Source organism: Tinamus guttatus, unplaced genomic scaffold (genome assembly GCF_059628265.1).
Source record: "Tinamus guttatus ecotype Peru unplaced genomic scaffold, ASM5962826v1 Tinamus_guttatus_pri_ptg000242l, whole genome shotgun sequence".
NCBI classification, from domain to species: Eukaryota; Metazoa; Chordata; class Aves; order Tinamiformes; family Tinamidae; genus Tinamus; species Tinamus guttatus.
Window position 1 is genome coordinate 4188777 of NW_028288776.1, and position 25329 is coordinate 4214105.

Genomic DNA, 25329 nt, shown 5'->3' on the forward strand with positions numbered 1-25329 from the left:
GCACTGCGAGGAGAGAACCGACTAAGCAATTGGTCGCTGTATTAAGACTGGGTGACTCAGGTAGCATCTGTACAGCCAAGCATGCTAAGAGTCATAATCCTGTATTGGATGGGACTGAACAGAGTGACAGTATAGATTAAATAGAGCTAATTTATAATCCAGTATAGCTGGATATACAGGATTACTCAGAAGTCAAGCAACAACGGCTGGTGAGGACTAGGAGCCTTTGCTTGGCATTGGGTGGAACCTGATGCAGATGGTGAATGTGACAGCTCAGAAATGTAGTTGTCTCCCTACCCAGCTTGTGTTGGATGTGCAGGAGAAAGGCAAAGACCTCCTAAAACATACACTTACTTTCTGAGACTCTACCCCCATATACAGATATATCCCTCTCTGAAATGGAAGACTGGCAGGTAAACACAGAAGTTGAATTTTGTTCGGGAATATTTGTATACTATTTGTATGTGAAGTAAAAGGTGAATTTTGTGCATACTTTTATACTGGTAAATCTTTAGCTTTCAACTGTTCGCAGAAAGTGAACAAGGAATAGTCGTGACTGCTGTCAAAATGGAATTTGCTTTTATATTCAAATGAATATTCATGAATAATTTCCTCCATTATTTGCTCACCACTCATATTTAATGATAAGGGAAATGGGATGAATAACAAGGTGCTGAAATTTGCTGACGATACACAATTATTTAAGTTAATATAAACCAAGCAACAAAGTAAGGAATTTTAGGAGGAGCTAATAAAACCTGTGTGACTGAATAACAAGATGAAGTTTAGTGAAGTCAATGTGCAAGAAAATGAACATTGGAAGAAATCATTTGAACTACTTGTACATACAGATTGACGGATTGATGGTGTGTGAATTAGCTGTAACCTCTCTATCAGAGCTCCTGGTGTTAGCACGGATGTACTATCCACCAGCAGTAAGGAAGGAAAGAAGGATGCAATTTACTCCTGGGTGAGGCTGAGTGACTTCTAGACCTCTATGCAAAAGTGTAAACAGAGGGAAAAAAATCACTAGATTTGACCAGCATAATTACTTTCTCTTCCTTAGGACTGAATTCAATCCAATCAAGCTAAAAGGCAACTCTGAAAGGACACAGTCAAAATAGAAAAAGCCCAGAGAAAAGGGCAGGCATATGTGATAAGTGTGATAAGTGGCCTTAGGGATGTAGGTTAAACACTGTTTACTTTCAGAGTCAAAAGAGCACCAGTGGCATACAAGATAATGTGGCAACTTGGTGATGGGCATACTCTGAGTTTCTCCAAGACATGCCTCAATCCAGCAGTTAGGATTAAAGAATGAACAAAAAGATTTAGCAAGGAATAGCTGATTTTAAGCTAAAACGGTAGGCTTTTCACAAAAGCAATGGAGACAAAGTATAGTAGCGGTGGTCTCGAGCAGAGGGCCAGGCCACCAGACTGCAGGCCGTACCTGCTTAGGCAGGGCTTCACAGAGCTCAGCTCAGTCAGGGCCTTAACGCTGTGAACTCAGCCCTCAGCGTGAAGGGGCTCTAAATCATGTCCCAGGCAAGAACAGACTGAACTTCTCTGCAGCTGCTACAAACTCTCTGCTGAGGTCGCGGTCTCCGGACACTCTTGCGGGCTATGGTTGAACAGCTGGCTGGCGTGCTAGAAAAGCAATCAGACCAGCAACGGCAGGCAAGCCTGGGGATCTGTCCCTCCAGTTCCTCCTGCTCTTCTCTCTGTCATTGCTGTCATGCAGTGGTGTGACTTGACTTGTGCTCTGTGGGCTAGGGACAACTTTTCTCCCAACTTTACAGCTTCCCTGTGCACCATCCAACTCCTAAAGCCTGGAGGGAAGGGGGTGATATCATAGAGAAAGAACATTGCAGAATAACTGGTTTCTTGGCTTGTACATCCCAGACAACCTCCTGCAAAGGAAGAGATAGTGTAAAAAGCCATGATGATGCAGTCATTGTTTTTAATGAACGTGCTTTGTTTTGACTTGTAGCACTGTTGGCAGTTCCTACGATGAACTTTGCACTCTTTATCCCAAACGATCATCCAATATTTTCCTGAGTATTATTTTGTTCTCCAGCCACAGTCTTCCTTTTGCACGAGTTCTCAGTTTAGGAAGCGCACAAATTCCTGAGGAGGCACTGGGAGGAAAGAGGAAGAGATGTAGCTCCGAGGAGGTAGCTGGGGCAGGAATGGGGACAAGGGGAAGAAAGGCAGGATGAAGGCTCTGGTCATGATCAGTCTGTGAGAAGGGGAACAGAGCACAAAAGCAGCAGCAAGCCTGTGGCTACTGGGAGCTGTTAGGTATAACTGTGAGAGGCTCAGAGAATGAAAAACATCTTCTATCCCAGTACTGTGCACACCTCATCCAACCAGAGTCTTCCTGTCCTACCCACATCTGCCTCGGCACTCCTTCTGCTCTGCTCCCACTAGGTTTGCATCTGCACAAAGTACAACTCATCCCAGTTCGAGATTTCTAGGAAGGGTAGAACCAAATCCTAAGATCCTTGTTTGGGATGTATTCATTCTTCAAAATGCATGGAAGTTAATTCAGTAAAGACTAAAATCTATATCATAGCTTAAATATTTTTTGGCAGCTTGTTATCTGAAGAGGAAAAAGCCAGGGTAGCTTTGTGGAATGTTGTTCTGTGTGGAGCACTGGACTAGAGTATTGTGAGGTCAAAGACCTGGGCAGGTTAAAGCAGTGATTGTCACTACTCCATGTCTAGAACTGTATGGTAGAAAAACAAGAAGTGTTTTTAATCCCATGTAAGATTTTTTTTTTAAAAAAAAAAAGGTAACTGTGACCTTCTTGGAGCTATCTGTGATAGCTGAGTTAGGGTGTCCAATGGCTAACATATTAGCACCTCACTGTAGGAGCCTCTAACCTCTATCACTCTGGTTTAGAATGAGTATGAGTTAATAGCAAGTGGTAATGTCACAGTTCATTGCGCTAATTATTCGTGGGGTTCACTCTGCCCCTTCTCAAGAGATGTGAATATTGTTATGACCAGTGCCAGGAGATCACAACGAGACATGGAAACCAATTACATTATCCATGATGACACTTAGCTGTGGGGATCTTTATACCAGCCTGTATCTCTATTCCATATTAGAACAGATGCGGAAGCACAGCCCAGTTTCAGGCTTTTAATATGGCTTTCTCAAACATTACGTTCTCTTTAAATTCCTTCATTTCATGACTTCACCCAAGGTAAGGCAAAGAGCAGAAAGAGACTGAGTTCCTAAAATGAAATGTGCAATCTCCTTCAGATGGACCTACGTACAAGGATTTAGTAGGATGTGTGCATGCATATGTTTGTGTGTGTTTGTGTGTTTATTGCTTTAGAATTGCCTAGAGTTACATCATCCCAAGAGGTACATTCAGCCTCAGATGGTATATGATGTTTGCACATAAAATGCTAAAGCTTCGTGAGGCGCTCAGACAGGGAGGTGAGGTGACGCCGTTACAAAACAGATGCTAGCAATAGTTTTGTGGTAGGTGCTTCCATGATAGAATAGCCTGTATTCTAAAAATGCTTCTCCTGGACTTTTTACTTGGAAATAATTTTAACTCACCATGAAAATACATTATTTTGATCTGACATTAACTGCTTTTTCACTTGTATACAGATTTTATTGACTAGGAAAAAAAAGCATAATTGCACTGGTGACTAGGACAAATGAGACATTTCTGAAATAGCATAATGACCATCTAAATTCTTGAAGTGATAGGATTTGGTTTGGAAGTGATGAATTAATTTGATATTATATAAAGAGGGGGAAAAAAAGCATCAGAGAAAAATCTTTATCCAACATATTTGTGCATCCTCAGTTGGTTTTACATCCCATTTTCTTTTTGGCAGAAAACTTGGTGATTCAAGTGAACAGTCATTTTTCCAGAAAGTAAAGGCTGAATGGGGAGATGATCAGGATCATCTTTTTATTATTGACACTAAATATTCATCTGCACAGTTCAGTAATAGATACCTATATGTGCTTATGTGACATACATAAATGAGCATATGCATTGGTTGGTTCTGTATATATGTGGATTATATCAAAGCATACTGCTTATAGCTGAGATACAGGAGCCTGACAAAGCAGAATATATAGAGAGCTGAAAAAGGAGGCTAGAAAACCTTACCTGGAGTCTGGGGTCTCTCAGTCTGATACATACTCCCACTAGCTGCTCCCTGGATGATTCATAGTGGTGTAAAAGAGGGCTCAGCAATTTGTAGCACGTACATTTGTAAGATCGTCAGACAACACCTTTTGGCTCATGCAAAGTTTCTCCAGGCATATTTAACTTTTAATCTGAGAAATACGTACCCTGGTATACTGCCCTTGTTTATCCTTACTGTAATATTCATATAAATGTGGTGAGACTCTTTGGTAGATATTCAGCTAGCAGTCTGGTTGTGATCACATCCTAGGAAAAAATCTGTCTTTATTACAGTGGATGGTGCTTATGTTCATTTTATTCATTTGAAGGAAATAATGCATCTAATATTAGCTCAGTTCAGTGTTTGTTCTTTTTTTTTTCTTTTTTTTTTTTGATATTGTAGTCTGTTTCTGATATGGAAACACTTGCTCTGTATTTGTGTTTGGATAGCCACCTAAGATTGAGTTCTAAGAAGTGTTACCTTCCCTCTCTCATCACTTGTGGGTTTTAGCTTTGTAGCATTGTCTGCATAATCAGCATCCCCATTACCTTTAAAGCTTTTGTGAATAAATACATTTCTTCATGATGCGAGATATAGAAAATAACCAGGAGTTTCTGAGAGCAGTCTGATATCTTCTTATCAGTTCATCAGCCCAACTTAACCCAACTTAAGAATTCTATAGTCAGACATAAGATATTATAATCACAGTGGTTTAAAGACAAGTATGTTAACCTGTGCATATTCATTTGCTCAAGCCCTCATACCTTGAGTCTTGCAAAGACAAACGAAAGTCCATGAAAGGAACAACACTTTTAAGTGTACAGTTTGGGCTCTGCTTCCCATGAGTAATAATGGAAGGCCATCTTTTGGAGTGTTTGCTCAAGCCATTTATTTTTATTACTTCTTTATTTCAAGGCAAACAGGGATAGGTTGATTTTGCAGTCCTGATGTTCCATGTCCTCATGCCCATTTTATTTAGTTTGGAGATATTCTCCAGGCTTGCAGAAATATACATGTTTGTGCATGTCCCTCCTCTCAGTCTATAAAGACAGGCACTTATCAATACTATACTTTTATGACACCTCAATATTTTTTTCTCAGCATATTTTGAAAATTCTGACAGCACAAATTTGAAAGTGTCTGTACTCTCGTGTGTTCACCTGCTCATTTCTTCTTGTGTAACTGCTTATCCCTATAGGCCAATAGATATTATCAGTAAATCCGCCTGGCCTAATCTCCAAAATGTCTCAAAAATCTTCCTTTTCCTCTTCATTCTCCCCACATAATCTTTGTCAAGTCCATCCTTTTCCACATCCATGACTACTACGACCTTGCTGCCTTCAGCCTCTAACTGACACTCCCATTAGCCACTTTTTAAAGTACTCTAATGCAAAAGTAATCCACTGCTCCTGGTATTGAGATCTCATTAAGATATTCCTAAATCCCCCTTCTTCACTGTCTCCCTATTGCCTTCTAAATCTGATCTAAGCTCCTTTTATCACCAGAGTTCCTTCTTGACCTAACCTTCCTTGTTCTGTCTTTCTTGTTCCATTCTTCCCTGCCTTTCTTCTTCATGTGCTCCCTGCTCACCCATTGCCATTCATAAGTTAAATCATTTACCAATTAGACCTGTGCTCCTTCTTTCATGCTGTCCACTATGCCTGTGAGTGGTACCTTTCCAGATGGAGAGTATCCTGGCCTGTCTTGTATAGTTCCCTTGATAGATTTGTATTTTTGTCTCTAAAAAAAAAGTGGGTATATTCCATCAAAAAAGAAAGAAGGTATTTGCCGCCTTAGAGTGAGATTTTGTTTCATTTTGAATTATCCATGATTTCTTCTGTGTGCCTTGAATCAGGAAAGAAATTGAAGTTTTTGCTATAAATTTAACAATAGTATCATTCAAGAAACTGCTCTCCAGCTAGTCTCTGTGAACACCTCTTGGAGAAAGCTGATGTCTAGGTGAAACTGCAGTGAACGCTGCTGACTTTTCAAAAACATACCTTCAACTCTAAGACCAAGGAAGTTCAGATTGCATCTTCTTCCTGTCTGCACTTGCTTAGTCTTTGCTTGATTTTGTGGAGCAGAAGAAACCGGGCAATGAGATATAACTGCAACATTAGAAGTGTTCCAAACGAAGCCCTTATTAGTCAGCTGAAATTCAGCAGCAAGATCTCTAAGTAGAGTCACACGGCAATTCAGTGCATGTCAACATGAAGGACAGGACGTGCAGATCAAAGCTCCTCACAGTTTGGCTGACTTTCTGTTCCTGTGTGCCTCCGTGTGTTAGATTACAGGAAAACTTAACAAAACAAACTAACTCCTAACTTCTTCCTCTCTTCCCCTTCAGGCCCTCCCCCCTTCACAAACTCAAACAAGGGAAAAACAGTTTTCTTACACCTGGGCTCTTTGTTCATTATTCTGTGGTTCATCAAAAATTAACATCCGGTTACTGGAGCTTCCTCTGTCTTTGCCAAGGTGCTGGATAAGTGCTTTGTGCCAACCAGACACCTACGTGCTATTTCTGCATGCCTCACTCCTCCCCAGTTTGAGCAAGGGTTAACACATTCAGTTCCAGTCAGGAGCCATCACCAAGAAGCTGGAAAATCATGAAAATCATGTTGTTCACAACAACGTAAAAAGAAATCACCATACCCTTCATCCATTGATAATTTCCAACAGCGGGCTGATGTGTTCCCATCAATTCAGTAGCAAAAACCCAGCTTGAGACATACACTATTTAATCATAGTGACATTCCATATCCTCATGTCTCTTTTACGAAGTTTAGAGATATTCTCCAGTCTTCCAGGAATATGTTTGTGTGTGTCCCTGTATAAAGGGATCAATACGACAGTTTTACAACACTTCAGTTTGTGAGTCGTCATCGTCAGGATACTGGGAAACAATGGCATGCACATCACTCCTAACAAGATCAGAAAAATTACTGCCATGTTCATGGGTCATGTCAGTGCGTGCGGAAGTGCCGGTGATTGGGTGCTTGAAAAGGATGCAGTTGTTCTCACGTTTTACCAAGGGGAGGGCCAAACACTTTAGCAAAGTGCCTATATTGACTGTGTCATACTACGTAGAGCACAGTTTCAGTCACATAAATTCACAGAAACTCAGGCTGCTTCTGCTCCAGAGATTCCCAGCCATACAATGGTCTTCCTGCCTCTTTCTACCCTATCTGTATGTCTTTGTTTTCCTCACAAAGCAGAGGCCAGTTGATTTCCTGTGCCTCCTCACAGGCTGTTACCCTTAAAGCGATATAGCTTGGCTACAGTAAGGCTCTCTCTTAAGGACCAAGAGGACTGTAGGAGGAACGACTGCGGCCAGCCAGGATTGTCTGTAAAACGCTGTGTCTTGGAGCTCACGTATGCAGAGCTCACCAGGAAAAGGTGGGAGGGAGCATGTAGCCTGCTGCCTCAAAACTCGTAAATCCTGAGCTGGTTACCAGTCTCTTTCACTGCTTCCTCATCCTCCCGGATTTGCTGCCCTATCCCCTCGCTCCGGGCTGTTCCTTTGCCCTCCGGAGGCTCACGCCTTCGTCCAACCTTTCCCTTCCACCCGCCAGGCCCTCCCTGCCCTACTTTGTGCCCCAGGCCTGCTGGCTTCCCCAGCCACACCACCACCCCCCTTCATCCATCATCTTCATCCTCCTCCAGACATCCTCCCACAGAGCTCCTTTAACCCATGCTTCTCTAACTCGCTCACCCCTGAATCTCCTCTGGTTTTCCAGGGCCCAGACTCCAACTTTATAAGCCTTTACACGATCCAGCCTGGTGCCTCCCTGTTACTTCCTTACTTATTCCTTCCTCATTCATTTCCTCCTCGCTGGAGGAGCAGGTCCTCAGCCCTCTCTTGACCCTCCCTGTGCTGCTCGGAGCGTCTCAGGAGCGTTGGGAAACGTGAAGCTCGGGACGAGGGGCTGTGTGAGGGCTGTGGCTACACCAGGCTTCACTTTCCTCATAGGTTTGTGCGCGTATTTTGCACATACTCGTACATTGTAAGGCAGGGAGTTATTTCCTGTGACACCGGGGCTCTGCACCACGCACCACGCAGCAGCAGTACCAATGAAACTGCTCCCGTTCCTAGGTAGGTGAAATCCCCTTCCCCAGGGAGCGATCGGCAAAGGGAGGGTAGAGGGGTCTGGCGGCACGACCAATGGGGATGACAGTGCAGGGGCTGGAGAGAAGTGAGTGTATTGGAGATGGGTGGAAAACTGCTAGGCACAAGAGACTGAAAGCTTCCCGGAGTTGTGATTGCTGCTGTGATTTGGAAATCCCACCGTTAGGGTGGTCTCAAAACCAAATCCCACCAACACCAATTGTTATCCCATTGAGTTCTGTTCTGCAAAACCAGAACCACTCTGTACTTTTTTTTTTTTTTCCTTATGAGATTTTTCAGTTTGATTTATTATGAGCACTAGCATGGAGTTAGAATCCCAAAAGTTTCTGTTTTAATCTCTGAAAGGTGATCTCCCCTCTTGAAATTGACTTGGATGATATATCATTGCTAAAAATTGTGCCTAATTTTTACTCTTTTGAATTTTTCATGAAATTTTTATTTGTCCAAGAAAACAACACCTCCGTGAGATATCCTGGAGCAATGAAACCTGTAATTGTGATAGCAGGCTAGCAAATATCCCAAATAATATTTGGGTAGGGAACAGCAGAACTGCAGGGGAAGACAGCATGCAAAAGCAACTTTCTGTAGTATAACTTTCATTATGTCTTGCAATCGATTTATAAAGCACAGAGTCAGAAACTTACTTTCCCTTCTGAATTACCTGCCTCATTTCTAAGATACTATTGGGTGTGTATAATTATTCATTGAGCTTGTATTTTTCTGAAAGGGAGAGATTGCTTCTTTCCTCTTTGTACTGAAAACTCTGTGCATTTATACAACTAGCACATATATCATTTGGGAATCACTCAGTAGTTGGAAAAAAGAAAGCAGGACTTTCATAACATGGAAATGGCATTTTAAGAGGTTACCTTTAAATAATTTGGAGAAGTTTTTACATCCTAATTCTATAAATGCTGCACTATGTCAATTCAATCTTTTCTGATCATGAATATGTGTTAGCGACATATGTATGGAAATGTTTTTAAAAAGTTTTAAAAAAAAAGATCTGGGGAAACCTCTTTGGTATTTGAAATATGTACACTTGCTATGTATATCCTTATTTGATATGTGCACACTTGATATGTGTAGGACTGTTTGGATTACGCTCCATACATAATTCAGACTGCAAATAAATGTCTCTATTCACTAGAAAGTACTAGAGAGCTTTGAAAGCCTTTAAAATGATTTCCAAAGACCACTGAGTAACTTCTACATTGTTCACCAATTTTATACTTTGTGAACATAGAGACAAGTTCTTCATCTCTGATGCCTCCTTTTCTAGCCCTTGCCTAGTCTTAACCAGTAGCTGGTGGCCCTTGACCTGTTGTGTGATTCTGTGGTGATGTTAACTTTACCTGATTTCTGCCCTGATTTCTGGGATACCTTTTGCCCAGATCTGATTTTAGAATCGGGTATGAAGTTTTTAAATGAATGAACAAATATGATTTTGCTTTCAGTTCTTATATCCAGTCTCCTGGACTATGGCTATACTTCTGCAAACTGCAACATGACATGCCATAAAGATGCCCGGTGTGAAGTGCGGGGCGGAACACAAGGCTGCTATTGCACCCAAGGGTATACAGGAAATGGCATATCATTCTGTTATGGTAAGCAGATTTTACTTATATGCATTTGCATTATGTACATTTTTGAAAAACATACTCAAGAGCCCATTAGCTCAAGAAGTAAACGTTCTGTTGTAGTAACACGTTACATTAACATTCTCTGAAAGCCAAAAACTTAGGTCTTACCAACTTCTGAGCAATTCTGTATCTCAGCCTCAAACTTGAATTTTAACCATGCACCACATCTCGTTTGTGTAGGACCTGTTTTCCAGTTCAGTTTTGCTGCTTTCCTTTTGCATTCCTTATGCATTTTGCATAAATCTTCTCTGATTTAGCTTCAGCAATGTCCCTTGCGATACCAGGTTTTTGAAGCTTGGGGCTGGCATGACTGCAGCTTCACAGCCCTCACCTGTCATCCACGTGCACATAGCATTAGGAGACTTTTCCCAACAGCTGTGACCAAAAAAATATAGCTCCCAAGCTGAGTTAGAAGATGGAGGAGGTCTGTACTCCATGGGGAAATGCCAGCATGTGAAGCCAATTTTATTTTTTTTTGCACTGCAGCTACTTACAAGAAAAATATGTTAGAAGTTCTGTGGAGGGATCTGGCCTCATGTGGAGTTCTGTGGAGGGGTATCAGATTCTGATACCTTCCATCCAAAGAAAAGCATATTTTCTCTGACTTTATTTTTGAGTTACCCCACAGTACGGATAGCGCTAACACTTCTCTGATGCTACACATAGCTATGCTCAGCTGCAGGCAGACTGAAATTCATATGAATCTTGTCACTTTTCAGCATTCTGAGTGGTAGTTACGAATACAAACCAACCGTATGGTCAGAGTTTGTGTCTCGTGCATCTTGGGAAATTAAGCAATAAGAGGCTTGATATAAAATCATATCAATCAATTTCATATCCTATCAATAGCAGTTTGATATAAGCACACATAAGCTGTCCACCTTTAGTTTGGGTTTTCATAGTTCTTTTGTCATGGTATAGTTAGAAGTGTGTTTGAGGAAAATTTAAAGTACAAAGATCTTTTCTTAGGAAGCCTTCTTCCCTTTTTATGACCTGGGGATGTTCAGAGAGAAGTACAGCTGGCCCACATAATATCAAATATGTAATCATAAAATCACATAATTAATTTAGTTTGGAAGCAGCCTCTGGAGGTGTTCTGGTCCAGCTCCTCTCTAAAAGCAAGTTTGACTTAGATGAGGTTGCTCAGGTTCTTGTCTACACAAATTTTGACTGTCTCCAAGGATGAAGATTATACACCTCTCTGAGCCAATGTTTGACTAACCTCGTCTTGAAAACTTTTTTATAATATCTACTTGGAGTTTCTCATGCAACTTGTTTTTCTCTTTTGCACTTTCTACTCTGCCTTGTTCTCTGTTAAAAAAAAAAAAAAAAAAAAAAAAAAAACCTTTGGGTAGTTGTAAATAGCAATAAGATCTCCTCTTTGCTTCCTCTTCTTAAGCCTGAGCAAACCCAGTTCCCTCAGCCTCTTCTTGTATATGGTATGTGTAATATAATCATTGAAAGTATTTCTTGAATATAATGCTTGTCATAAATATGGGCCAGTCATTATTGAACTGATCAAATGAGAAGAAGAAATAGCCTTCACTACACTAACATTTGCACTAATTTAATTTTTTTACCAGTAAGCTGGTTGATTTCTAAGTAGATGTTTGCAGAATCAAGTACCTACACTTCTGAATAAGGCAATTTTTAGCTGCGACCTGCAAAAAGTCAAACTAACATTTAGTTATTTCCCATAATCAGGAATCCAGCGCTTATTTTTCGTCAATGCTTTTCTAGAAAGTTATGGTTATGAATCATCATGTAAATTTACAATGAAGATAACTGTGCTTCCTTCTATTGACTTTGTTCTGCGAGGATGGAGTTAAGTTACCCTCCATATTTTACTTTTTAGATATTTTTTTCACTTTTTTTGTCTTTCATATTTTTTTAGGGAATTCTACTTTCAAATTCATAAAGACATTTATTGATTATTTAAAGAAAAATTGGTGCAATAAAATAGACAATCATTCACAAGCCTGAGAAGCAATTAGTTGTTTATTAAGAATTATTCTGAGTGTTGGGAAACTGAGTCTTCAAAAGAAAATTTCCAATGTCAGTTCAGGCAAAGCAGCTTCTAGCTCTATTTGCAATGCTTTGCACTTAAGCAGAAATGATTTGAAGCAAGCCTCAGGTCAGGACACCAACATTTTTTTCTGGTGAAGTACCTCAACAACCACCAAAGTCATTTACCCTCCAGCTAAGCAGCGGAGCTTGTGTTAGAACTATGTGGCTGTTGTCCTGAAAGAGAGCCTACATTTCTCTAGGGCAGCATGTTAGACAGTGCATTATTAATATTGTGTAGTCGTCCTCTAATAGCACAAACAAGTAGCATGAATTTTAATTGCGTAGGCTCTAAAAAGGATTAGAAATATAGTCGGAACCCTATCATAAGTAGTTTAAAGCTAAAAATAGTGTAAAGCTTCAGTTGCTTAATGATGTGTTAGATCTTGCTGTTCTGTATAGGGACTGCAGCAGGTATATCTACTATTCTGGAGATAGCTACCCATTTTTCTTCAGTTAATAATCTTAGGCTTCTACAATGATAGTCCAGTCACCTTCAAAGGAGATCATCAATTATGTGCTAATACAGGCGTTTTCTAAATAGTTCATTATGTGTATATGTTTGTCCTTTTTATTATTTAGATAGGTCGTAAGAGTCATAATTACTGTCACTGACATTAATAATTTTGTATAGAGTAGAACTTATTCTCCATTGTGCTTTTTATAATATCCAGTTAAACCATGGTTATGGTTATTTTGAGTTTTGTTTTGTTGTTTTTTTCTAGAACAAGAAGCTCAAGTTCTTTTTTATAAGCATGATATTGTCCTTGTAAAAACATGGAGCATCAAAAAATGTTAGTTTTCAATTTAGGTCTACTAAGCTTAGATAGGTCAAAAATGGTCCATTTTTATTTAAAGGGACATTCTCAATGTACTTAAAAGATTTACATTTGTGTCTCTTCTTTCACTTACTTGTAACAACTTTCGAATACTTGTAAAAGTTATTTCTCTGCTTGTTCTGTCTTTTCCGTGTGATACACTTAGACATTTTCCCTTGAGTTTATTGTGCTGCGAAAGGCAATAATGTCCCATTACATTTATTTCCTAGCACCGTTATTGATGAATCATGAATCACTGATGTCAGCATACCTTAGGAATGGGGTTTGTTAGTTTTTACTTTGCTCCCTTTGCCAGCTGGCTAAGTGACTGCAGAGAGCTCAAGCTTATTGGATTTGCTGTGTATAGATAAAGACATATAGATATGAATTTAATTTCCTGGTGTCAAAGTCATGGCTTTTAAAATAATTATCCCCTTACAGTCTTTCCCACAAGATTTCCACCACTTTAAATTAGGTCATGTTTTGGACTTTCCAAAGGCGTACTTTGGCCAGTCTAACAAAAAGCTAATCCTCTTCATAATCTCATTGTCTTCAGCAAGAGTATGTGCAGGAATGCACATGGTCAGGAGAATTACTGACTGCAGGATCTGGCCCCTTCTATACACTGGAATTATAACTTACATAGTAATAAATTCCTTCTGTGTAATATCCTCCAGGAGGCCATAAATGAGTCACCTTGTCAAGCTTTACACCTCAGAGGTACAAAATAATATCATATTCTTCTTACTTCTTGTTTTGTACTTATATTTCTTGTTTTATGTAATATGAGACAAGTGAGACTGGTCTCTGAAACTATAACTGTTTTCTTTTTAGGACTCTATTTTGGGGCAGATGCGTATTCCGAATGTAATACATGAGGCTTTAGTTTCACATTATTGTGCTCCTAATTGAAATTGCACAGCAAAAGTTCTTGGCATGAAGATAAAAATATAACCAGATAAGGCAGATTTATAGACAAGTTAACTTCCTCTTATGCAAGCATGGTATGGATTTTGTACAAATAAATAGCATATTTTTGCCATTTTTGTAAATCCATTTCTTTATATAAAAAGGGTGACCTTTTTCTTCAATATATGAAATTGGTTTGCAAACCAAAAAGAACTGTCAGACATACAAATTAGGTGTTGCTCGTATTCTCAGCTTAATTTCAAAAAACAAGGAAACAAACAAAATTTCCGATCCTTTAGAGAAGATGGGGCGGAAGTAGAACTTCATGGAAGCCAATATTTTATTTTTAAAACAGAGAGAAAAATGGATTGGCATCACTGCTGCTTTCCCAAGCAGCTCTGCTGTTTCAGTACTGGCTGCTTCCTGATTGCTGACTGCCAATTTGCTGCTTTGCTGGCACACTGCAGGAAATTAAAGTAAACAGTGTGATCACAGTGTTTACTTTAACTTTGTAAAATACAGCAGGAAAATGAAGCAGTGCTGCTTGTTCCAGGAGGGCAGGCAGGCAAGCAGGAAAAGTCTGAACACAGCATCCCCGCCCAGATATCATTGCACAATATTCCCCTGTAAATGTCACTTGCAAATTATACTTCCAAAATTAATCAGTCTTACTTGTGAAATGGTCACGGCTCTTCCAGAAGCAGTGAGCAGAGACTTGGGTGATCAGACTTGGGTGACTTGATCTAGAGTGCATTGCAATGGTATTTAGCCTTTTCCAGGAGGAAAAAAAAAAAAAAGCAAAGAGATGCTTTGTATCAAAATATAGAATCCCTGTTAAATAGCAATATAATTTATATTTGCTCAGATGAATGAATTTGAAAGCCTACTGGAAATCTGAACATAAACCTTTTGGTGTTTTAGTGGGGGTCCCAGTTCCAGCTCTCTGCCTTTTGCCAGCTCTGAAAAGGAGCTTTCCCGTGAGACACCAGCTTTTGCTCGCAGGTGATGTCACTGTGTCCCATCATCAACTTTTATTGAAGTCACTGAATCTGTTCTGATTCACTTGTGTCCTCATTGCCCACAGTCCGCAATAGGTATATAGTTTTAGAGAGAGATTACCTTTCAAATTAGCATGACCCTATAAAACCGCTGTGTATAATCATTTCATTCTATCACGAAGTGTCCTTCAACAGCAAACAACCTAATCGAAATGCTGGTTCACCAGAGGAGATGGTTGTTGTTGTTGTTACCAGCAGGCATACATCACTGGATGTCACTTCTGTGTTTACCAAATAGTCTGAAATCACTGATACGGAAGATCCAACCCACACACTTCCTAAATTCATTTCACTGATATCAGTTACCACAGGCTATAAAAAGGCAAATTGCAGCTGCTCTAGCATAGCACAGCAGGAGGAAGATAGGCCTTAGCCAAACACAATTAACCGGGCTCAATGCAGTGGGTGACCGCGGTGGGTTTCCGGAAGGGGAAACCTTGGGATATGTTGTGCAGGAGGTCGGAGCGGATCCTGCTTCCCAGCCCTTTTGACACACTCCTTGCAGCCCCCACGCTCCTCTTTCACTTTGACTTGCCCTTTCCCCTTTTCCCTCTCCACTATGTTTCTCCTCATCTCTGTTTTACCTCCAGATTCCATGATCCTTTTACATGGTGTCTAGCTGTAGCATGGTAAATCCAAAGCACAAGCTCCGTGAAGGAGCAGATGTGATGTTTGAATTCAAAATTACAGCTTTTGACCGAGTTTTTGGTGCTCCTGGGAAGCATCATGCAGTACCATCCTCTTTGGTGCATGGTTATATTTAATTATGTCCTTGTCTTTGGGGTTCCTATCTAGCATGCAGGGAGCTCTCTTCCCTTTCACCTCTGTTTTGGGCATAATTTACATGATCATTTTCATCTTTTCTTGAAATGCAGAGGTTAATTGATAACTAACTGCGTGATGGTGCTACTAGTGATACTGAGAAAAAACTCCTTGCTGTCCATTTGACGGTATCTTGGTCAGCTGAGGTATCTTGATCACTCACTGAGGATTAAGCCTGCCCCCAAATTATTGAATGGAAAGGCCTGAAAAACTGGCCCACAGGATTTGACGTATTCTACAGTGTGGACGTGTATCCCCTTCCCCGGGAGGAAAATGGGGGTGTTAATATATATGCTAATATAGGAGGATCCTGACCATTTGGGGTGCTAAAGTTTTGAGGGCTGCTGCTTTTCATGTGGGAGGTTTATTTTGTCTTTTCAGTGCAAGATATAATGCTTTTCTGTGATGTTGGGAAGGGCTGGATGGCTGTGGAGCACGCAGACTGTGGCTGCTCTCCAGCGTCTGCATGGTTGCTTTCCAGTTGCAAACTATTGAGCTGTGTTTGTGTTCCTGAAAACTTTATATTCTTTGGTAACAATGTTAGTCAAAACAGAATTTGTAGAGTTGACTTTACTTTTTATAACTAACTGGGATTGCTTATCCTAAGTAGCTCCTATTGCCAGTGTACTCCCATGGAAGCTTTTCAGAGATGACCAGGAGTTTGAAAGGGCAGAGTCCCCTGCAACAGTCCAAAATTACACAGGAGAACCTTAGTCACATGGAAAGCAGCACAGAGTGCTTGAAGTAATAAAATGATCATGCTAAATAAGACAGGAGGAGGCTGCCCTACTCCAGTGGCCTTACCCTGTTTGCTCACTCACACGAAAAAATCCCTCCGTTTCTCAGTTCAGTGAGAGCGAGAAAGCTCTTCAGAGGACTAGCTCTCCTTCTACTGGCAGAAAATATCGTTTGCCTGGGCCAGAGATGGAAACCACTGCAGTCACCTAGTAAGACTGACCCTGCCTTTAATAAGACTTGGACCAAGCCCATGATAGACTCGCAGTATTCATATATTTGAGGCAAAAAAATAAAGTTTGTCATGTTTGCATGATTTTTGTTTACATTTTCCTGAAATTGTACTTTGGGCATGACTAAAATGGATTTTCGTACAGGCCAGGAAGAAATACAACTTCCTTTCATTACATCTTTAATCATATCCACTTTCTCTTTTGAATTAGTACTGTTTGCATCTAAAGAGATTTAAAAGTATGTGTAGATGATGTGGTAAAAAAAAAAAAAAAAGAGTTAATTGCCTTTCTCAAAAATGCACCCAAACTTTCAAGCTGATCATCTGCACATGGATAGTTTCTTATTTGTTTAATTCAAAATGTGTTTTAACCCTTGCCAAATAATGCTAACTTCCTTTCTGCAGACAATACCCTTTTCATCCTGCTTTACAGCCCTAAAAATCAATCAATGCTTTGCATGTTTAGAGGATATGGGAAAATCATTTAAGAAGCTTTAAACTAATTACCTCAGAGTCTGCTTACTTTGTGTCTGGCAGGGAGATCACTGACCTCTTGTATCTCTAGCATCTACCTGCTGCCTAAAGGGGCAGCAGGAGCAATATGGTCTTCTTACTTGCTCATCTGAAGTAAGGGGATGGATGATACCTCCACAACACATGTACATTCATGCACAAATATTAAATACATGCAATTGTATGAACAGAGATCTACATATATATATAGGTATGTGAATAAAATTAGCCTTTCCCATTAAAAAATGTAAAGTAATCTCAAAAAAAAAAAAAATGGCTCACATAAATTCTACTTCCTGGAGATATCTCCCGTATGTAGGTCTGCACATAGTAGAGCACCTATAGCTATCAGATTCGGCAGCTGCCTCTGGGGCTATGAGGCTGGTGTTACCCTCAGTACAAAGAAAGTATCCTAAAGAATTAGACACCCAAGAGAAGAAGTTGTCATTTCTGTGCAGCTATGTTGATTTCCATATAATATCACACCAGTCCGCAGTACTCATTTTGCTTTTGTCTCTATTCAATAACTCATAGAGTTTAATAGCAGAAAAGTGTTTTCCTTAGGAATTTTTTCTTTTCTTCTCCAGTGTAAACTGTCCAGGAGTGGTGAAGTTGTCTGTAACCTCATTTGAAATGTGTAATTTATCTAGGATGATATGCTCGTGCACAATTTTTCTGTGTATAACAGTGAAAAATTGCCGACTGAGCTGCTGGCAGACGGAATATCAACCCCTGCTCAAGCTGCATGTATAGAAGAGTTTAAGAAGGTAATTGACACTTTGTGCCTCTATTTGCCAAAGAAAGAGATAATGACATTCTCCAAGAAGATTAGGATCTAACCAAACATTGTGCTCTAAATATAGAGCACAAAGCCAGGTGATGTTTGTGAAAATGCTGCTGGGCTGCAAGGGTGGGGGCTGAAGCACTGCAGTTTTGCACCGTATATTTTTTAGGTACACAGATTTAATTTAGAGATTATGGTTCGAAAACGAAATTTACAGTATGTGTGTTTTTGGCTGATAAGAAATTGATTTCATGACCTTGGTGCACACTAATTGAAATATCTGGCACTGTGTTTTGCTGGGGTTAAGTGAAGCCATATATGCCTGGAACCGCATTATTCTTTCACCTTGAACCATGCAGTTAATCACAACCATAATCACTGGCAGGAAGGAAGCTGCTGTTTAGCCGTGGTACAAGGAAGCTGAATAATCCCTGCTCATTGTCTGTGGGTAGGTTGTTGTGGGATTGCTCAGGGCTCCGTTAGGGTCTGGCGATAGCTTCAGCATGGGAGCACCTGGTTGTATGACCGTGCGGAGCTTGCCGAGGCCCGAGCTTTGCTGCAGCTCCTTTGGTGGTCCTGGCTCCCTGTGTCCGGGCTGGGATGGCGCAGGGATGGCGCAGGGATGGCGCGGGGCGAGTGGCTCCGGCCCTGCTGTAGCAGCAGCCAGCAAGAGAAGACAGCGCGGGGACTTCTCATCTGCCTTCTAGGCCAGTTGTGGCACTTAAAGATGGCAGCTGTGTCCCAAAGGATTCCCCAGTGGGTTTTTGGTGCAGTATGTCTGTATTACTTAGCTGACTTTCTGTCTTAGCTTAGGTTTGTACAACTTTGACAGTCTAAAGTTGTCTATAAACCAGTGTGGCAGGGAGTCACATTATTTTGCTTATTGCTTAATGTTACACATTTGTTAGGCTGGCACCAGATCGTGTTTTTCAGAAAGGAAAATGAAAGCTCCTGAAAAGCCTTGACAATAAACGGTTATTTGTTCAAAAACAGCCAAGTCCAATCTTTGTTTATGTTAGTAGGCTTCATGTAATGCTGTTGCAATAAAGAAAAATAGCTCTTCAGGATATGCATTGGCTTTTATGTTTTATTTGTAATGAGAGCTATACACATAGGCAGCAATCTACATAAGTTACATTGAGGGAGAACATAAGCATAGGCGGTGACTTGCATGTTTATATATTTAATATTTATTTGTTGCAAAGTGTGTGGATCTCAGTTTTAAAGAACATGAAATTAGGCTGGGGTATTGCAGTCTTCATTCCCAGAAATTCGCCAAAGGAAGACCAAGGAAAAAGGGAAATTCATCACACACCAGCAGGCCAGAGAACAGCAGAACGGCACCATGGGTCACTTCCCTCTAGCCTTCCCCTATCTCCTCTTTTTGGAGTCCAGGTTAGGTGAGGGTGCGGCTACATGCTCGGAAGGATTTTGTGCTGTGATCCCCACAGAATGACGTTGTCTGGGCATCCCCAGGCTCCAGCACGTCCCTGGGTCCTGGTGCAGCCATCGGTTAGGGACGGCAGCCGGCATGTCACTAATTCTAGTTGGGAATCAGTGCTGCAGTGATCTGTGCATCACGTAAAACTCATCACCACAGATCTCTTTAAAACAGAAAACACGAAACAAACACCAGAAAAAAATCTTCAGTACAAGCCAGCTATCAAGTACATTGACATGAACTAAAAGAGAACTCAGCTAAGCTCTGTGGGCCTAAGTAGCTACTGGAGGTATTTATTTTCAGTGACTTGAACCTTGCATTAGTTCTCCGTGGTAAGGGGAAAGGAGTAGGTGGAAAGTCAGATTGCTGTGAAGGCTTTTCCTTACTTTTTTGTCCTGAATAAATCATTTTGCTGGGTTGCATTGATCTGGAGGAAGCTCTGCCTTTTCAAATCAGCCCATAAGAAGTTTAGAAGGGAGATCAATGGCAGCTGGAGCTATTCAGGCCCTTTGCACCTATCCAAAACATTACATTATTTAGATCTCTGATCGAGCATGCAGCAATTTATAAATATGACCCACTGTGCAATATAATAATGTCAATTTTTCTGTCCCATTGTGTAAGGGATACCTGGTGCATACAGAAAGAATCTCATCTCCTTAACAACCACAGAGAAAATAGGAAAGGCAGGTAGCCTTCAAATGTATATTGACTTGAAAGTGGAGTTGGGGAGAAGTTTCTAAAACTTAACACAGCTTTTCATCTGGGCTAATCAAAATAGAAATGACCCTGTGCAGCAGTTGTAGACAATGCAGAGCCTACAACCAATTTGGTTGCTTTTTTAGGGGTTGTCAGGCGAATTGTGGTGCAGTGATTCCACAAAACTTCCATCATATGCAGCTCCATGATTAAAATCTAGGAACTTCTTAGTAAAGCTTCCTTGAGAAAATGAGGTCACCGTCTCTTTTTAAGCCTGTGTCACACACTAACATTGCTCTGTCATGAAAAGCTAAGATATTCAGGCCTAAGTATGTCAGGATACGACAGCAGGCTAGAGAAATGTTGAGTTGAGTTTGTATCACTTTGCACACGAGGTCTGAGGCTTAGTAGGATGTCAAAGGAGAGTCTGAGATAATATTTACACAGCTGTGGGCTGCAAAGAAAAGAATTGTTAACTGAACTTTTTGTATATCTCTTGAATAAATAGGTAGCATGCTAATACCACCAAATGCTGCTTGTGGAGGTGAGGGATGTGCTAAAAGGCCTCTGGACTGTATTTGCAGTTCTCAGATAAAGTTATTGCTTCTTTTATAAGCTGTAAAATGCTCTAGAATTATTACTGAAGATTTGGTCTGTCGCCTAATCAGTGTTTTGAAAATTGCAACCCAAGGATGTGTCTTTATCCCCAGGGAATGCCATACAGACAGTAGCATTCAATTTTAAGCTTGATATTCAAACTAGTAACAGCTCTTTTCTGCAATATGGGCATCTGGTTTTGAGTGCTGCAAAAGGAATCAAAGTTCAGGGCTACTGCTTCTTTCAGTGGAAATGTGGTAAAAATAGCCTCTTTTGATATACCTGGCTGCCTCTGTTTTCCTCATAGTAAACAACATTAAGAGCACTGATGAACATGATAATATATTAGTGCCACATTTCCTGCAGAAGGGGTGATGCTGATGACTTTCCTCCCGGGGGGCTGACTTGAAGTTGACTGTTGCAAGCCCCAACAGCTGTAGGACACATAGCTGCAGTCGGCGGGGGTGAAGTGTTGGTGGGACACTTTGAACTATCTGGCTCTATCCTAGGTGCCTAAAGGAGGGCTGAGTTGTTTCAGAAGAATAATCTCAGTTGTGGGTGCTGAGCCATTGAAAATCTGTCCCTGAAGTGCTTTTTTCCCTTTGTTCTGTCATCTGTCGGCAGTTTTGGCTTTTGATTGATTTATTTCTTTATACTGCAAAGACCCTTTAATCAGGGAGGGGAACTGAGTGAATGAGTTTGAGCTGCTGGTGGTAACAGCTCTTGCCGTCGGAGATTCGGTAATTAAATAAGTAGATAATATCCTCCTTATTGAGGAGATTTAGAAAATCATAAGGACTTTGCATTATTACAGTGTTTAGCATCAGCAAATGGAGGAAAAAAACATAATGGCAATTCTCATTATCTGCAATGCATGTGGAGGGCTTTTTTTTTTTCTTTTTTCCTTTGAACAACCAAACACTAAACAATTCCTAAATCCCTCCTTGTTACTTATGTTTTCTTTTTGGTGGTTAAAATATAAAGCCCCATAAAGCAGAAACCAGAGCATTGCTATTAAAATACTTGCTGACAGCTCCATTCAAAACACCCTTTCAAACAGTGCTATCACATCATGATTCATTTGCTATTCTGATACAACAGCTTTAACAAGAAGCCCCTTCCTTCTTGGTTAGGGCCCATCTCTCTTCATTGGAAAATTCCTCCTTTAGACGCTCTGTTGAATCTCTGCTGTAAGCACGGCTTTCCTCGTATTGCGCTGTTCCTGATGCAGAACTCAGGTAAACCAGGAGATAGGATAGCTGGCTCTTTGGGGAAAAATGAGAGAGAGTCAGAGCGCAAGGAGGCAGCTCTCAACATTCTGCTCTCCTGCCCGGAGCGGGACCACCGGGGTGCAATTCCCTGCGCAGGCAGCATGGCAAGGCAGGGTTTGTAGCTCAGGATGGGACCCCGCATCCCTCTGTAACTAGCAAGCGCTTCCCAGGCGTGCCCATTGCCCCCCACAGGCACCTCTGTGCTGCCCTCCCCTGGGATGGGACCCTGGGCTGGCCCAGAGCTGCCCAGCTCCAGCGCTGCGAAGCTCCCCGCCGAGAAGGCCGAGCCCCCCGGCTGCGCAGGCCCCAGCGCCGCAGGGTGAATTTCGCTCTCTGAGCATCAACTTAGAATTATTTACAGTCACTTTAACAGGACAACAGCTGCTCTTTACCTAGTGACAAGCCAGCCGCACTGAAAGAATTTGGATCTGAATTGCAGATGGATGGTGTTTGGATTTCAATTTGATTCAAGTAGCTGGACTGCGTGGTTCTGTACTGTAAGCTCTCAAAGTCAGAGCTTGAGAGAAAAATCATTAATTTGGAAGCTGATACTCTGAAAGACTTTTATGAAGCAATATATTTTCATAGCAGACACAGATCAATTTAAAAGTAGTAATCAAGGGCCATGTGCTACGTGTTCACAGATTGAAATGTAGAGACTCAGCCGGAGCCAGACACTTAACCATTCTAGGCATTCAAACTAGCACTGAGGATATTGCTTCTATGGAAAATAGTATAGTACAGAATTGAAGTATTGTGAGTCTGTCAGATAATCACAATTCTGTGCAGATTTAAAGACGCTGCCAGCTTGCTGCCATAGACCAGTTCAACATAACTTTTCATGGCAAACACAGTTTTAACTTCTGAACAACAAAAAAAAAAATGATGGAAGGAAAAGTTTCTGCAAACAGTCCACAGAAATGAGATCCTGATTTCTTGAGTCAAAAGCAAAATTATAATTCAGTCAAACTTATTGAATATTTTTTTTCAACATTGATAGGCTTTTTCTAACGTCAAATTAGCTATATCAGGTCTCTCCGAATGCAAATCAGGCACAAAGATTTTACTCTCACCAGCCTTAAAAAATTGATGAGGTGAAATACTCTCCTGCAAAATAATACATCCAAGCAGTAGAGTTTTATCTCTTTCAAATAATAACTTTGTATAAAACCAAAATTTACATTGAATACCTCAGTACTTTTGAACTCAGTTGTCTTCAATGGTATTTGGAGGGGGGGGGAGAGGAAGTTTTCAAAAATTTTGTTGTAAATAGGGTCATTGAAACAGTTACATTGTAAACTTACATATACTGAAGAGTCCACATGGAAGGGCAGTTTTTAATGACTCCAGCAATGAAAAAAATATGACCTTGAATTTGCATTTCCAAGGTCCCCAAAGTCAAGCAAATTCAAGATGTAAAGGTGCAGGAAGTCAGGCCTCAATAGTTTCAGATCTTCTGGAATTATTTGTTCAGCCTGAAGTTATTGAGAAACATTTTTTATGAAAAACGTTCATAATGGTTTCATTTGACTTCATTTTGGGGGATATGGTGAGCCTGGTAGTTATCTTAAGAGGCAGAATTGTATTTTTACTGAAGAGTCTGGTTAGATCTACAGTCTTCAGATTTTCCTACTCTCTGAGTATAAAGTTGTAGAGAGAGACTCCTATACTTCCTCTTGATAAATATATACAAATATATAGACCATATTCTCTACCTTTAAAAGAAATTGAAACTATCAACATTCCTTACATTTATATCCCCAAAATTCATAAAATTTAGATCGATATCCAATTCATCATATAAATGTGTTCCATAAATGGATAATAAAGAAATAAAATTTTGCTGTAGTTAAGCACCCAGCACAAAGCCTCACTAAAACAGATTAGGACAATGAAATATTCCACCATTTTTTCCATAGCTCACAGAGCACAGTGCTTAAAAATTTCTTCTTTTTGAATTTGTAATGTAGGCTCTATTTAGGTTGCAAATAGCTAGGGAATTTATTTTTGTTTTAATGTTTCTTAGCAGATTCAGTTCCTGGGACTGAGTTACTTGTAGACACTGAAGTTCCTGAAAGAGTTTATTACCTGTGAGGCTGTTTTTGCTACCTGTATTGTCTTCATGTAAAACTGTACATAAAACACAAGAAAATGGCAAGGTTCTTACTGCTGATTTCTCCTCAACAGAGCTATATATTATAGTGATGTGAAGACAGATGACTTTCTATTACATTGCTGTGTGCTGCTTTATAGCGTGTGACCGGGCGAAATCTTAGAAAATTCCAAATATTAAAATTATTGAGACTAGAAGATGAAACTGAAGCCTTTTCCGGGATCCCCTTTGCAAGACGTTACAATCAAAGATGTCCTAGCTGTTTTTGTTGTTGCTTCACTGCCTCAGCCTCTAACAGACAAATGAAAAGAGCTTTTGCCTGGGCTGCCAGTGGGCTCCCATTATCATCAGCTGGGGCATAAAACCCTCCCTTGCATATTCGCACAGGGAAACCTGGTCACTGACTCTCTGCAGTCCTATCCTCTCTGCTTTCCTTCTATATATCTCTGTCCTGAATGGTGTTAACAACAGCTAGTAATTTAGTGTCATCTGTGAATTTAATTCACAGGCTGTTCATCTCTTTTTCCAGAGCATTAATAAATATGTAAAATAAAGCTGGGCTTAACACCAATTCCTGTGGCAACCCAACTGGATACCTCTTCACAGCTCAGCACAGCGCTGTTTGTCATGACTCATTATCCTTTGTTTACATTCCTTCAGCCAGTTTTCAATCCACATGACAGCAGTCTTATCCAAGACATTATAAATTATTTTTCTAATAAGATTTTGTGAGGCACTGTATCAAATGCTATACTAAAGCTCAGCTGTATTGCAGCCACTCTTTTCCTTCCATCCACTAACCCAGAAAGTATTGAAGAAGCAATTACATTTGTCTGGCATGACCTGCTCTTTGAAAAAAAAACAAACAATTTATTGGTCATGGTTCCCCTGTTGTTCCAGATGATTTTTATGCTCATAATATTTATTCCATTATTTTAGAGGAGATTGATAACAGTCATACCAAGAGATAACTGCAGCTTCACTCTCCTTCTCTTCCCCGTTTTTTTCTGAAGACTTCCGGCAGTTGCTGAGATTCATGCTTGGGATTTTAAGACAAGAGGGGCAATATATTCCAATTACATACTCTTCAGCAAGAGGGAGTAACACATGAAGACACTGAAAGAGCATATAAGGAGAGATGGTGCTATCATTAATCTAGGCAGCAAAGTTAGTGAGGAGGGGCAGAAAGGCATGACTTATTAGTAGGAGGGAAAGGAGTTTGTTATGTTGATCTAAGATGCTGAACATGAGAAGAAAGGAACATGGAAGTCAAAGATAGCCTCGAGATCAGGAGTTTAGATGATGGGGAGAATCATGGAGCTGTCAGCTCTAGGGGAGGATCCG

General features: G+C 40.5%; 1 protein-coding gene across 1 annotated transcript in view; it reads left to right on the top strand.

Moving 5' to 3' along the window:
- The first annotated feature begins 8201 nt into the window (after nt 1–8201).
- The window catches only part of ADGRL4 (adhesion G protein-coupled receptor L4), a 71298-nt gene continuing 54170 nt past the window's right edge, over nt 8202–25329 (top strand). The window contains exons 1-2 of the mRNA XM_088526088.1: nt 8202–8253; nt 9744–9893. Of these exons, the coding sequence (XP_088382214.1) occupies nt 8232–8253; nt 9744–9893 (172 nt within the window). The 5' untranslated portion in view covers nt 8202–8231. The remainder of the gene's footprint in view (nt 8254–9743; nt 9894–25329) is intronic.